The following is a 14045-nucleotide window of genomic DNA, read 5'->3' on the forward strand; positions in this document are numbered from 1 at the left end:
CGGGGTTGCTCTTGTTTTTCGAATGCCAGGGTGAATGGGATGGCCAATTGAACGATTGCACAAGTGCCCGTCCATTTTTGGGGCAGGGTCGGTCGCAGAACCCTCCCACCACAGTACCACCAGAGGTCTGCCCTAGGCACATGAATGTGGGAGTAATTCCCGCCCCCGGTAGTTTCATTGACCAGCCGAATTGATCCGCTGCACTTGTCAAATGTTCCCACATCGTTGTCCCACTGTAGTCCCGTCCGAGAGTCGCAGGCCTGGTGCGTACCCGTTACCCCTGAGAATGATGGTGGGCGGGGCGCCCCCTCAAACCTGACGGGGGGAAACTTCAAACTCAAGGGTCGACAAGTGGAGTCGTTCCAGGCCTCTCGGTCCTGGTACAGTCTTATCATGCAGTCCAAGGCTCGTGGGTGTTTCTCCCATCCCAGCGGGAATGGGACCACCTGAGGGTTAGGGCGGGCACTCGTGCATGCGTAGCAATCACTCTTTTTCATGCTCCTCACAGTATATTTGACCCATTCCATCCAGGCATTCGCCTCCCCGTATCCCTTCTATTTCAAAGGTCTTTTCCAAATCGGTCACCTCAATTATTCTAATCTTTTCCTGCTCATCGGTGGCCGATGAGCCCCCAGACTCAGCTTCAATGACCGTGATATACGTGCAGCACAGCTGCAACCCCTCCTGTCCTGCCTGGCCCCCAACCCTAATACCCAGTATTGTTCCATTAAGGCTCGCCCCGTTGTTTCCCAAGTTCTTTATGGTCAGATAGAGCGGATTGCACTGATTCTGCCCACAATCCTGTCCAGGGGTGATGGGATCACGGACAACTGACACCATAGCCTGGACCCCGGGGGCTGGAGGCCTATTTATGCCTTCCCTACCATGCAATTGTAATACTAACATCTGACCCTGGAATCCCCTTTCTCTCTCTAGGTTCCGCTTAGTTTGATACAGTTCACCTTTAGTCCTACAGGGCACCAACCCACATAGGTCTAAGCTAAATGTCTGTGTTGGCTTGTTGGCAAGCACGGAGATGGAGAACCACTGACGGTCCTCTGCTTGTTTTTTCCGGAGGCCAAATTGGGTAACACGCACACTATGACCCAGCCAAGGATAATGGCATAGCAAGTTAACAATACGATTGACCGCATTTTGTCGCGACACCTGTAGCCAGAGGGCACAGTTCCTTTAGACTCGCCAAAGTCCGATTAGTTTGTTCTCAGGGTCTCTGTTCCATAGATGCCTTTGTCAGAGAGGTTCGTTCGTCCTCCGTCGGTTGTGGCACTGGTCCCTTGACTCGAGTGTAGTGTGTCCAGCCCTTTTCGGTAGTCAAAAGTACCAGGAAGGGACTGTCCCAAGTTGGTTCGAGGGTACGTTGCTTCCAGCTTTTAATCAGGACCCACTGGCCCGGCTTGACGGTGTGCACCGCAAACTCGAGGGGCGGCGTCTGTGCCAAAAGTCCCTGTTGGCGTAAACGAGATAGAGCAGACCCCAGAGCCACCACATATTTTTGCACGAACATATCCCAAGACTCGAATACAGGAGGTTCCCCCTTCGGCCCATGGAACGGGAGGCCAAACAGCATTTCGAAAGGGGAGACGCCCAAATCCCGCCTTGGCTGGGTGCGAATTTGCAATAGGGCAAGGGGTAGGCATTTGGTCCAAGGCAGGCCGATTTCACTAGTGAGTTTGGTTAGCTGCTTTTTGATGGTCTGGTTCATTCTTTCGACCTTGCCCGAGGAGGGCGGATGCCAGGGGGTGTGCAAATCCCAGTCAATCCCCATTGCTTGCACTACATTCTGGAGGACGGTCGAGGTGAAGTGGCTCCCCTGGTCAGAGTCAATAGCGCGGGGTAGCCCAAATCGTGGGATGATTTGTTCGAATAGAATTTTGCTAACCTGAGTTGCCGTTGCCGTGGCAGTGGGGAAAGCTTCCACCCATCCTGTCAGGTGATCTACTATTACTAATAGATACTTCAGGCGACCTATGGGGGGGAGCTCAGTGTAATCTACCTGGACATACTCAAACGGCCTATAGGCCGGACTCCTACCCCCTTGTCTTGCATGCTGCCGCAGCCCCCTTTTGTTAATCTTTCGACATGTTATGCAATCTCCTGTGACCTGCTTGGCTACCGTGTACAGACCAGGGTGAGCATATCGGCGCAGGAAGGCATCACACAGTGCCTGGGCACCCCAGTGACCCCCTTGGTGTAGACGGGCAATAATGTCCCGCGTCAACGGTCGATTTAGTAGCTGGCGGCCATCGGGTAAGGTCCACTTCGCTTCCCTATCCTTTGTACCCCCCAGAGACGCAAGAAGAGTTTCTTCTTTGTCAGTAAACATGGGCACTTCGGTAATTTCGGATATCTGGGGAATCCTTACCAGGCAGCTTATTACTTCCTTCCCCATCCCGGCCAATTTTGCCTGTTCATCTGCCAATTGATTCCCCAGGGTCTCTATTTTATCGTCTTTCTGGTGCCCTTTCACATGTACTACAGCAATCTCTTGTGGCAGCAATAAATCCTCCAAGATCATGGCTACTAGTTCCTCGTGGACCAACTCCTTTCCTCTACTATTTATCATTCCCCTTTCCTTCCAGATCTTCCCAAAGGTGTGTACTACCCCAAAGGCATACTTAGAGTCAGTGTAGATTGTCCCGGCTATTCCCTTTAAATTCCTCAGAGCCCGGTGCAAGGCATACAATTCGCACGTTTGTGCGGACCAGGCATTCGGTAGCTGTCCACTTTCCACTAATTCCCAACCAGTCTCACTAATGACTGCATAACCGTTGTGTCTCTTCCCATCTATCACTCGAGAGGACCCGTCAATGTACCACCGCCTTCCTGCATGTAAGGGGGTATCCTTCAGATCCTCCCTCACCTTACTCTGGTACTCTATTATGTCTGAACAGCAGTGTTCCAGTTCCTCCTCCCCTTCCCCTTTCCAAAGAAAGTCCGCCGGGTTCTGGCAGCCCCCGACTTCTATTCGGAGGTCTTCTCGGTCTAACAAAATGGCTTCATATTTCAGAATTCTCGAGTCAGTCAGCCACCTCCCAACCTTCTGATTCAGGATAGTTCTAACCTGGTGGGGAGTAGTGACTGTCAAGGGGGCCCCGAAAGTCAACTTCCTGCTTTCCTCTACCAGCTTTGCCGTGGCTGCCACCGCTTGGACACACTCCGGCCACCCTCAGGAGACTGGATCCAGAATTTTTGACAGGAAAGCCACGGGCTTCCTTTTTTCCCCCCAATCCTGGGTCAATACTCCAAGAGTGGTTCCCTTTCTGGAGTTCACAAAGAGACGAAATGTCTTACTAAAATCCGGCAAGCTTAAAACAGGTGCGGTCATCAATTTTTCTTTTAGAATTCCAATTAACTTTTTCTCCTCCTCCTCCTCCCATTTTATTCTGTTGGGTGCCTCCTCAATGAGTTTTAGGTACAAGTCTTTAGTAAGGGGGGCATAGTCGTCTATCCATAACTGACAATAGCCTAAGAGTCCCAAGAACTTCCGCAACTCCCTCTTGGTCGTTGGGAGGCCTAGTTCGATTATTGCCGGCACTCTTTCTGGACTTATTCGTTTCTGTCCCTGGCTTATCAAGTGTCCCAGGTACTTAACCTCTTTCTCGACATATTGGAGCTTCTTCTGACTCACTCTTAACCCCTTCTCAGCTAGGTAATTTAACAGGGCATTAGTCCCAAGTAGGACGTCCTCCTCCGCGGGTCCGGATAAAAGGAGATCGTCCACGTATTGTATAAGCTTAAGGGCCGGGGACAAGGTTAGTCCCTCCAATAATTGTTCCAGAATCTGCCCGAACAGAGTCGGGGACTCAGTGAATCCTTGGGGGAGCACGGTCCACCTGTACTGCTGTTTTCTGCCAGTATCAGGATCCTCCCATTCAAAAGCAAAAAGATCCCTACTGTCCTTGTCCAGGGGACACGCCCAGAAGGCATCCTTTAAGTCTCTAACACTAAACCAGCCGTGGTCCGGGGGTATTCGCCCCAGAATAGTGTATGGGTTCGGTACCACAGGGTGCCGTACTTGGACAATTTTATTTACTTCCCTTAGGTCTTGGACCATTCGGTAGCTCCGGACCGGCAGGATGGGGGAATTGTATCGTGACATACAGGGCTCTACCAATCCATCTTTTATTAGGTCTTCCATAACTGTCTTTAGGCCCTGCCTCCCTTCCCAAGAGATGGGGTATTGGCGCACTCTGACGTCGGGGCTCTGGGGCTTTAATTTTACCTCCACAGGTCGAATTGCGAGTCCCCCCGGTTCCCTTTGGCGACCCAAACCCTAGGGTCTATCTCTGTCAATCGGGACTCACTAAGGTATGACATGGTAATGGCTAATTCTTCCTCTTCTCCCACTTCTATTCGTAATCCGAAACGGACTATCAAATCCCGTCCCAACAACCCATAGGGAAGATGGGGGAGGTGAAGGAGTTCCACCTGGAGCTCCTTCTCCTCCAGCCGCAAGGGTTGTGGTTCGAATATTTTCGCACTAAAAACCCCACCCTTAACTCCTGAAATGTTTAATGTTTTAGCTTGGAAGCCAACCCCCCTAGGATGGAGGGGAATTGGGGACCTGCCGGCGCCTGTGTCAACTAAGAAGGTAACATCTTGTCTAAATGGGCCCACCCGTAAATTTACCAGGGGTTCTTGGTAGGCCCGTGTTCCGATCCTCCCCTGACTTCCCTAATCCATTTGTTCACGCTCCATTTCAGACATCCCTTCTCTTTCCCTTTTAAACTCGGGACAATCCCTTTTGAAGTGTCCCAGTTTCCCGCAATGGTAACATCCGGCCATCGGAGGCCGCTCAATTCCATAAGATCCTCCTCTCTCACTTCTGCCCCGTCTCGCTTCTCTCCCCCTCCAACTTTTCTTCGACATTCCTCTTTCCACCCCATAACCTCCCTCCCCCATTCCGGTGGACTTACAAGCATCCCGTCTTATGTTTCACCCTTATTACATCCCTCTGAACGTACACCTTCTGTGCTTCCCGTAATAATTCTGCAACATCCTTTTCAGCCCAATCCTCCACTTTCTGTAATTTCTTCTGAATGTCAGGCCATGACTTAGTCACAAAGTGCACCTTAAGCATGCCCTTGCCTATTTCCCCATCGGGGTCTAAACCTGAATACGTTCGCATGGACTCCCGCAAACGGTCTAAAAACTCACTCGGGGATTCATCCTTTTTCTGTCCGACTTCGAATGCTTTCGCTAAATTCCGCTGTTTGGGCACGCAGGTTTGGATCCCCCTGATTATAAGGCTTGAGATCTGTCATATTGGCCCGTCCCCCCGCGTCGTTATGATCCCACCGGGGGTCCTCTAAGGGGTACTTCTGCTCTCCACGCTGAGGGCCGTCCTGATGCTCCCTATCCCAAATGGCCATTGCACTATTCCGGATCATAACAATTTCATCGTAATTAAATAGTATTCTCATCATGGCCTGCAGTTCAGCCCATGTGTATATACTGGGCCCCAGAAATTGGTCCAGTTGTATTCCCACACTGATGGGGTTGTCCAGTAGACGGGGTAGTTCGTTACGGAGTTGCCGGATATCCCCAGAATTTAAAGGTTGTACTATGAACCTGGTCCGTTCGTTCCCAAACGGCACCCCTCATAAGGGGTTCAGCTGTTCAATATTGTCACTCCTCCCAGCTCTCAATTCCTCTTCTCAGCCTTTCCGCATCTCGAGTCGGACTGATTTCCTAGTGCCTAGGGTGGGTTCTGCGCCCCCTCCTGTGCCCCCCCCAGCAGTCCCTGCCTCACTGGTCGTAGCCTGCTGGGAATCGGATTTATCCGTCGCAGGAGGGAGGTCCGCGCTGGACGCCTGGTGGTATATACGGGGGCGGGGCAGACGGTGGCAAACCGTCGGTGAGGATGTCCCAAGACTTCTGGGGCTTCCTCGGGTCTGTTTGGGGAATCAGAGGATAGAGACGCGTGGGAATCTCGCCGTCGCCCGCCAACCAGGCGGCGGCGTATTTGCTCTCTTCTGGGTCAAACGGTTGTTTTCTGTTAACATATACATTTAGGATTTGACACACCCAGTCTTCATCAGACCCATACTCGGGCCAAACTACCGAGGGGGCGCGGATAGGTTCTTTGGTCTATATAAAACAACAATATTTTATCATGTTCTCTTTCTTTAAGTCCTTCGTTCTACTACTGTCCGTCCATAGACTTAACTTCCGACCTAATGGACTATCGGGGGGTATTTCTTTCCCATTTGCAGTCTTCCCTGACTTCTCCTCAGTAAATCTAGAAGTCTGATTTCCCATGGTCTATCTTCGGTCCTGGTCTTAAACGCCTAAAACGTTTTCACAGATGACCGTCAAAACCACAATTTCCCGTGGTTTTTCTTCGGTCCTGGTCTTAAACGCCCAAAGCGTTTTCACAGATGACCGTCAAAACCACAATTTCCCGTGGTTTTTCTTCGGTCCTGGTCTTAAACGCCCAAAGCGTTTTCACAGATGACCGTCAAAACCACGCGGCCAACAAGGAAGAACAAAAGAAACTCTCTTACCTTGATCCGTGCACGGAGTTGTCTGGCCTTTTTAAATGTGTGTACCCCCGTGTATAGTCACTAACCGGTCGTCCCAGCACTCGTCCGTGTGTTCCTTTTTCCAGGATTCAAAATTATTTTTAAATGAGCCGGGTCACATCCTCTCTTGGCCGACGGCCGACGGACCAAGCTGATCAGTGAGAAGTATAAATATATACTAGACGCGTCTTTGTTGTGATCAGGCTTGATCCGTGAGCCGAAGAGACTGCCCCCCCCGGCAATAATTATTTCATCCCGGACGAGCCCCCAATTGTGCGAGCTAAGCGGCTGTCTGGCCCCATCTCCGGCACTTTTATTTCCCTTCCCAGGAACAAAGACAGGGAGGAGTCTGTCCAAGACTTTTTCATTCAACTTTGCAAAGTCGGGTATTGTTCCCGTAGGTACACACACAAACGTAGTAATCTCCACGCATTATATACACGTATATGTGGGCTGGGTCGCCTACTGCTGTCTTGACCAATGAATGCTAGGGTTCCCCACTGTTTTCCTTATTTGGTGCCTGCGATTATTTTGTTATTCACTTGGCCAATTAGTGTTCAAGCTCCCCGTTCTTTCCTTATATGGATGATGTTGTACAACTGTGGTTAAGGGCGGTCTCTCAACTATCGAGGAAAGCTGTTACAATTGTTTCATTCATAAAAACATGGGGGAGGTCCGGCAACAGTTTCGAGTGTCTGCTTGTGTTTACTATAAGGTAGAAAAGACTAAAATGCAGCTAACCGTTTAAAAATTACACTACCCCCTACAGTTTCGCACACACTCAAGTATGTTCACATCTCTGCTGTAATGTGGCACCCATAGCTGTGCACAGCGTTCCAGCTGAGGTCTAACACATGTCTTGTACAAGTCCCATATAGCTTCCTGCTCTGATACTCTGTCTTTATTAATAAAGTTGAGAATTCCAGTTTGACTGTTCTTTTCATCTGTCCTGCCATCTTCAATGATCAGTGCCCATTTACACCTGGGGCTCTCTGTTCGTGCACCCACTTTAGAATTGTACCCCTTATTTTGTATTGTCTTTCAATATTCTTCCAACCAAATTCATCAGCTCACACATGTGTATTGAACCTCATCTGCCACCTGTCTGGGCACACCAGCTCCTTTGGATCTATTAAGAGTTAATGAACGTAACTCGCATGAAGGTTTTGCTCAAATATTTTGTTTCTGAAATGATTTCAGATGTTGCTTTTTCTATCCAAACATGACTGCATTCCCCCTCGACCAGTGTATACATGATGCATGACCAAATGGTACATGACCAAATACGATCCATAATTTGGATCCTAACATGCGCAATTCAGGTTGTGAATTGTGCCTTAATGAGCAAGAGTACATCAGTGGTCAAGCGCCTCTTCTATGCATCATACGCATCTTTTGCTTTATGCCATTCCCATTTCAATTTTTTTTTCTTTGGGGACATGAAAAAAAAAACACTGGCTGGTAAGATTGGGGAGAATCCCAAGATATTGTATAAGTGTATTAAAAGTAACAGAATAACCAGAGAAAGAATAGATCCATTAGGGACCAAGGGGACAATTTTTGCATGGATCTGGAGGACATTAGTAGGGTGTTCAATGCGTACTATACATCTCTTTCATGGGACTTTGTTGAAAGTCTTTTGAAATTAATCTCATCCACTGTCTCTGCCTGATCAACTCTTAATTACATCTTCAGAACAATTGTGTAGATTTGTCAAGTGTAATTTCCTTTTTGTAAATCCATGCTGACTGTGTCTAATTCTACCACTGTTTTCTAAGTGTTCTGCTATAAAATCCTTGATAATGGACTTCAGTGTTTTCCCCGCTACTGATTTCTAACTTGGTGTTCTATAATTCCCTTTTTTCTCTTGCTCCCTTTTTAAATTGTGGGCTTACATTAGCTACCTTCAAATCTGTAGGAACTGATCCAGAGTCAAAAGATGACTACCAGGATGTTGCTTAGGGTGGAGCAGTTTAGCTATGAAAAGGGACTGGATAAAGTCAGTTGTTTACATTGGAGCTGATTAAGGAGCATGGACAGGGTGGATAGGAAGCAACTGTTTCCCTTCGTTGAAGGCAATTGAAGATTTTATTATTAGAACTTAAATTTCACCAGCTGCAATAGTGGGATTTGATTCTCTCTCCCAGAGGTTTACCTAGGCCTTTAGATTACTAGTACTCTGACATTACTACACTGCCACCAACACCCCTGAGTGCACACTTGAGATTCCTGATGAAGGGCTTATGCCCAAAACATTGACTCTCCTGTTCCTTGGATGTCGCCTGACCTGTCGTGCTTTTCCAGCACCACACTCTCGACTCTGATCTCCAGCATCTGCAGTCCTCACTTTCTCCTTCCTGAACACTTGAGAAGCCAAGGTGAAATTCATTATCTTGATTTAAGAATATTTGGTTAAAATGTGACATAAGTTTGAAAAAAACGCTTCTTTTTTCAACCTGAACATTTGAAGTTGTCTGAAGAGTTATGAGAAGTGTATCTGAACTGCTGCCATGCCCTGTTCACAGTTAATTTTATAAGTTATATAATAATAATGCAAATTCTTGGAAGATGATGCCTGGGATTGAGCAGTTTAGCTTTGAAGAGGGGCTTGAAGCCCAGTTTTAAAATTGCTAAATTACTTTTCAGTTGTATTTGTCTTTTTATTAGATTGATGTTCCAGTCCTCGTAAACCAGAAGTTGTTAAAAGCAGCAATGAAGCATATTGAAGTTATATCAAAAGCAAGGCAAAAAGGTATTAAAAATACATCTTTCTCTGAAAAGTTCACCTCTGCAAGAAAAGTACAGATTTTTAAATTCCGAATAGATGTCCTCAAATAGAATTCTAGAAGTTTTTTTTTCCTTTAATGAAAGAATTGTTAATTATTAGGTTAAAAATGGTATTCAATTTCTGCAACTGTAATATTGTGTCCCATAACTGTTAACTAATTTTGGTTGTTCACTATTGACAAGTTGATTTTTTCACCATGATAGTAGTTTGTAATGTTTTGTCGACTGTTCTAATTCCTGGATTGACTGGATAGTTGTAATCTTAGAATCTCATTAGAGATAATCCTATTGACTGGCAACTGTCACATGATAGGCTTGTATATTGAATGGTTAGAACTTAGTTAAATTTTTCTGAAAAAAAAGTACATGTCCACGGTCTTAAATTGTACCCAACATCAGATATGATTCTGTGATTGGACAACATTTATTAAATAATACTGAGTACACAAAGAATTATGCTGGCAACCTATTTAAAGTTCCATTGGGCTTGCAGTGTGGCACACAGTTGATTTTTAGGGTGTTTGTGATCACAGTTTCTAATATTGGCAGATGACGATTTGACACAGATTTTCTGATAGTTTGAGTTTAAGAAGCAACAGTTTAGATCTGAGATATTAGTTAATTAGGCAAAGAAAGGATGCTTCACTTGTCCCGAAGCTGTTCTGTGCAATGGAGGAGTAGAGGCGGTGCACTTTCATGTTCCAGATGTCTTGCAGTCTTTCTTAGTCTTTGGTGGCAGCTGTCTCTGTTTTTCACTTGGGGTGATGTCGGGGAACTCCTGGTCTTCCTTGATAAACATGGTGACTTGACCCCCTGCTTTTGCTTATCCCCTCTCCACATATTTCTATTGATATAAATTATTTTGGAGGCTGGCTATTTCTGATTTGTCAATATCCTGTCTAACCCTCTCTCAGTGATCATGGGCAGCTACTCATGCTGCCACGATGACTGATGTCCCCTAGTCCACCTCCATTTGAAGCTTATTTTTCATTCCTTTTAAGAACAAAATCTTGTTTTGTAAAAACATTGTACTCAATAGGGAAATGTGCTTGATAAATCTTTTGTTTATCCTTGTGGAAAGTGAGTAACTAATATGATACATTTAAGTGAAGTTGCATGTTACATAGGAATACCAAATATGGGTTATTGAGTGATCACATGGTTAAGGGGGACCTCCATTTCTAATAGTTCTTGCACATGCTGGAAAATTCCAATTAGTATTTGTATACAAGAAGAGCATGTACATTTATTCTGATTTAAGCCAGGCAAATTGATCTGATTGATCAAGGCATTGCTCTGGACATCAACCATTTTTTGCTGCGATTGTTTTGTTCAGGTAAAACTAGTGGTTCATTTTACCAGCTCACCATGGATCACATGTGACTTCTCTTTCACTATCAGCCTGCCATGAGGGACCTTGTCAAAGGTCTTTCTATAATCCATGTAGACAACATCCATTGTATTTAGCTTTCTCCCAGTTTAGTACTTTCACCTGATGATGACTATTATTCTTATCCATAAGTAATTTAAAATTTATGGAATTCCCAAAATGCTCCCTCACTGAAACTTCACTCATCTGGCCAGGCCCATTTCCCAATACCAGGTCTCGTGTGACCGCTTCCTTAGTTGGACTTTTTACATGTTGCTTTAAGAAATCCTCTTGGATGCATGTAACAAATTCCACCCCATTCCAAGCACCTGACGCTAGAGGAGTCCCAGTTAATATGTGAAGTTAACATTTGTCAATCACACAAACCCTGGCGTTTTTACATTTTTACATATTTTACATGTCTGTCTACATACATGACTTGACCTGTCCATGTCAGCATTTATGATGTACTTGAGCTTTTTAACATTTATCAACTAAATCCATCAGAATGACACTTGGTTCCTTTCTCCCCAGTGCTTGTCTATTTCTCATCCAATATATTCCCACCAAATTTGAATGCAGAATACAGGGTTAAAGACGGGATTCTTGGCAATGTGGGGAACAGAGGGATCTTGGGATTCATGTCCATTGATCCTTCAAAGTTGTTAGAGTTGTTAAGAAGGCGTATGGTGTGTTGGCTTTCATGATCGGGGGATTGAGTTTAAGAGGTGCAAGGTTATGCTGCAGTTCTATAGAGCACCAATTAGACCACACTTGGAATATTGTGTTCAGTTCTGGTCGCCTCATTATAGGAAGGGTTTGTGAGAAGATTTGTAGCTCAGGTGCTCGTTGCTGTGGTTCTGTTCGCCGAGCTGGAAGTTTTTGTTGCAAACGTTTCGTCCCCTGTCTAGGTGACATCCTCAGTGCTTGGGAGCCTCCTGTGAAGCACTTTTCTATGGTGTTTCCTCCGGTATTTATAGTGGCCTGTCCCTGCCGCTTCCGGTTGTCAGTTTCAGCTGTCCGCTGTAGTGGCCGGTATATTGGGTCCAGGTCTGTGTGTTTGTTGATGGAGTTTGTGGATGAGTGCCAAGCTTCTAGGAATTCCCTGGCTGTTCTTTGTTTCGCTTGCCCTATAATGGTAGTGTTGTCCCAGTCAAATTCATATTGCTTGTCGTCTGTGTGTGTGGCTACTAGGGATAGCTGGTCGTGTCGTTTCGTGGCTAGTTGATGTTCGTGGATGCGGATCGTTAGCTGTCTTCCTGTTTGTCCTATATAGTGTTTTGTGCAGTCCTTGCATGGGATTTTGTACACTACGTTACTTTTGCTCATGCTGGGTATCGGGTCCTTCGTTTTGGTGAGTTGTTGTCTGAGAGTGGCTGTTGGTTTGTGTGCTGTTATGAGTCCTAGTGGTCGCAGTAGTCTGGCTGTCATTTCAGAGATGTTCTTGATGTATGGTAGTGTGGCTAGTCCTTTGGGTTGCGGAATGTCCTCGTTCTGTTGTCTCTCCCTTAGGCATCTGTTGATGAAATTGCGAGGATATCCGTTTTTTGCGAATACCTTGTATAGGTGTTCCTCTTCCTCTTTTTGCAGTTCTGGTGTGCTGCAGTGTGTTGTGGCCCTTTTGAACAGTGTCTTGATGCAACTTCGTTTGTGTGTATTGGGGTGGTTGCTTTCATAGTTCAGGACTTGGTCTGTGTGTGTGGCTTTCCTGTGTACCTTAGTGGTGAATTCTCCGTTTGGTGTTCTCTGTACCCTCACGTCTAGGAATGGGAGTTGGTTGTCCTTTTCTTCCTCTCTCGTGAATCGGATTCCTGTGAGTGTGGAGTTGATGATCCGGTGTGTATTCTCTATTTCCGTGTTTTTAATGATTACAAAGGTGTCATCAACGTACCTGACCCAGAGTTTGGGTTGAATTTGTGGTAAGACTGTTTGTTCTAACCTTTGCATTACTGCTTCTGCTATGAGTCCCAAGATCGGTGAGCCCATGGGTGTTCCGTTGATTTGTTCGTATATCTGGTTGTTGAATGTGAAGTGTGTTGTGAGGCACAAGTCCAGTAGTTTAAGTATGCCGTCTTTGTTGTTGGGTTCAACGTCCTGTTGTCTGTTATGTCTGTTCAGCAGGTTGGCTATTGTTTCTCCGGCTAGGGCTTTGTCAATAGAGGTGAACAGTGCCGTTACGTCGAATGAGACCATGGTTTCTTCCTTGTCTATGTGTATATTTCTGATGATGTCCAAGAATTCCTGTGTTGATTGTAGAGAGTGTCTGGATCCGCTGACCAGGTGTTTCAGTTTCTGCTGTAGTTCTTTGGCCAGTTTGTATGATGGTGTCCCTGGCAGTGATACTATGGGTCTGAGTGGGATGTCTGGTTTGTGCACTTTAGGTAGTCCATAGAATCTGGGGGTATTGTTGCTTTCAGGTTTCATTCTTTGTACGTCCGACCTGGTTATCTGTCTGTTTTTTTGTAGGTTCCTCAGTGTGTTGTTTATCCTATTGGTGAGCTGTGGGGTGGGGTCAAACTCCCTCTTTTGGTAGGTGTTGGTATCTGCAAATAGTTGTTGTGCTTTTTGGATGTACTCTGCTTTGTCTAGGATGACCGTCATTCTGCCTTTGTCTGCTGGTAGTATGATTTATGTTCTTATCGTTTCTTAGTGATTTTAGGAAGGGTATGGAAGCTTTAGCGAGGGTGCAGAGGAGATTAACCAGGATGCTGCCTGGACTGGAGGGCATGACTTTAGAAGTAAGGTTGAGGGAGCTAGAGTTTTTCTCACTGGAGCAAAGAAGGCTGAGAGATGATTTGATAGAGGTGTACAAGATGATGAGAGGCATAGATGAGTGGATAGCCAGAAACTCTTTCCCAGGGTGGAAATGGCTATCACGAGGGGGCATAATTTTAAGGTGATTGAAGGAAGGTTTAGGGGAGATGTCAGAGGTAGGTTCTTTACACACAGCGTAGTGGGTGCGTGGAAAGCACTGCCAGCAGTGGTAGTAGAGTCAGGTACATTCGGGACATTTAAGCAACTCTTGGGTAGGCAAATGAATGATAGTAAAATGAAGGGTGTATATGTTAGTTTGATCTTAGAGTAGAATAAAAGGTTGGCACAACATCGAGAGTTGAAGGGCCTGTACTGTGCTGTACTATTCTTTGTTCTATCATTATACTATTCTCTTCACTACATTAGAGTGTTTGACATTTTCAGTACTTCCTTGGTGAAGAGTTTCCTTCTAAATTCTCTGTTAGCTTTATTTTTGTGGCTGTCTTACATTGATGATCTCTCATTATGCCCTTCCCCATGAGTGGAAACATTCACTGTCTTCACACACTTAAACTTGTCATAATGTTAAA

The 14045-nt window shown here is 45.9% G+C and overlaps 1 protein-coding gene across 5 annotated transcripts in view; it reads left to right on the top strand.

The window, feature by feature from the left end:
• The window catches only part of snx14 (sorting nexin 14), a 233237-nt gene that overhangs the window by 39296 nt on the left and 179896 nt on the right, over positions 1 to 14045 (top strand). For all 5 annotated transcript variants that reach the window (XM_043696232.2, XM_043696228.2, XM_043696230.2 and 2 more), the window contains exon 7: positions 9213 to 9297. In XM_043696232.2, coding sequence (XP_043552167.2) covers positions 9213 to 9297 — 85 coding nt within the window. The remainder of the gene's footprint in view (positions 1 to 9212; positions 9298 to 14045) is intronic.

This window comes from Chiloscyllium plagiosum, unplaced genomic scaffold, assembly GCF_037043375.1.
Source record: "Chiloscyllium plagiosum isolate Xiang-an unplaced genomic scaffold, Cpla_swu_hap1 HiC_scaffold_10, whole genome shotgun sequence".
NCBI lineage: Eukaryota > Metazoa > Chordata > Chondrichthyes > Orectolobiformes > Hemiscylliidae > Chiloscyllium > Chiloscyllium plagiosum.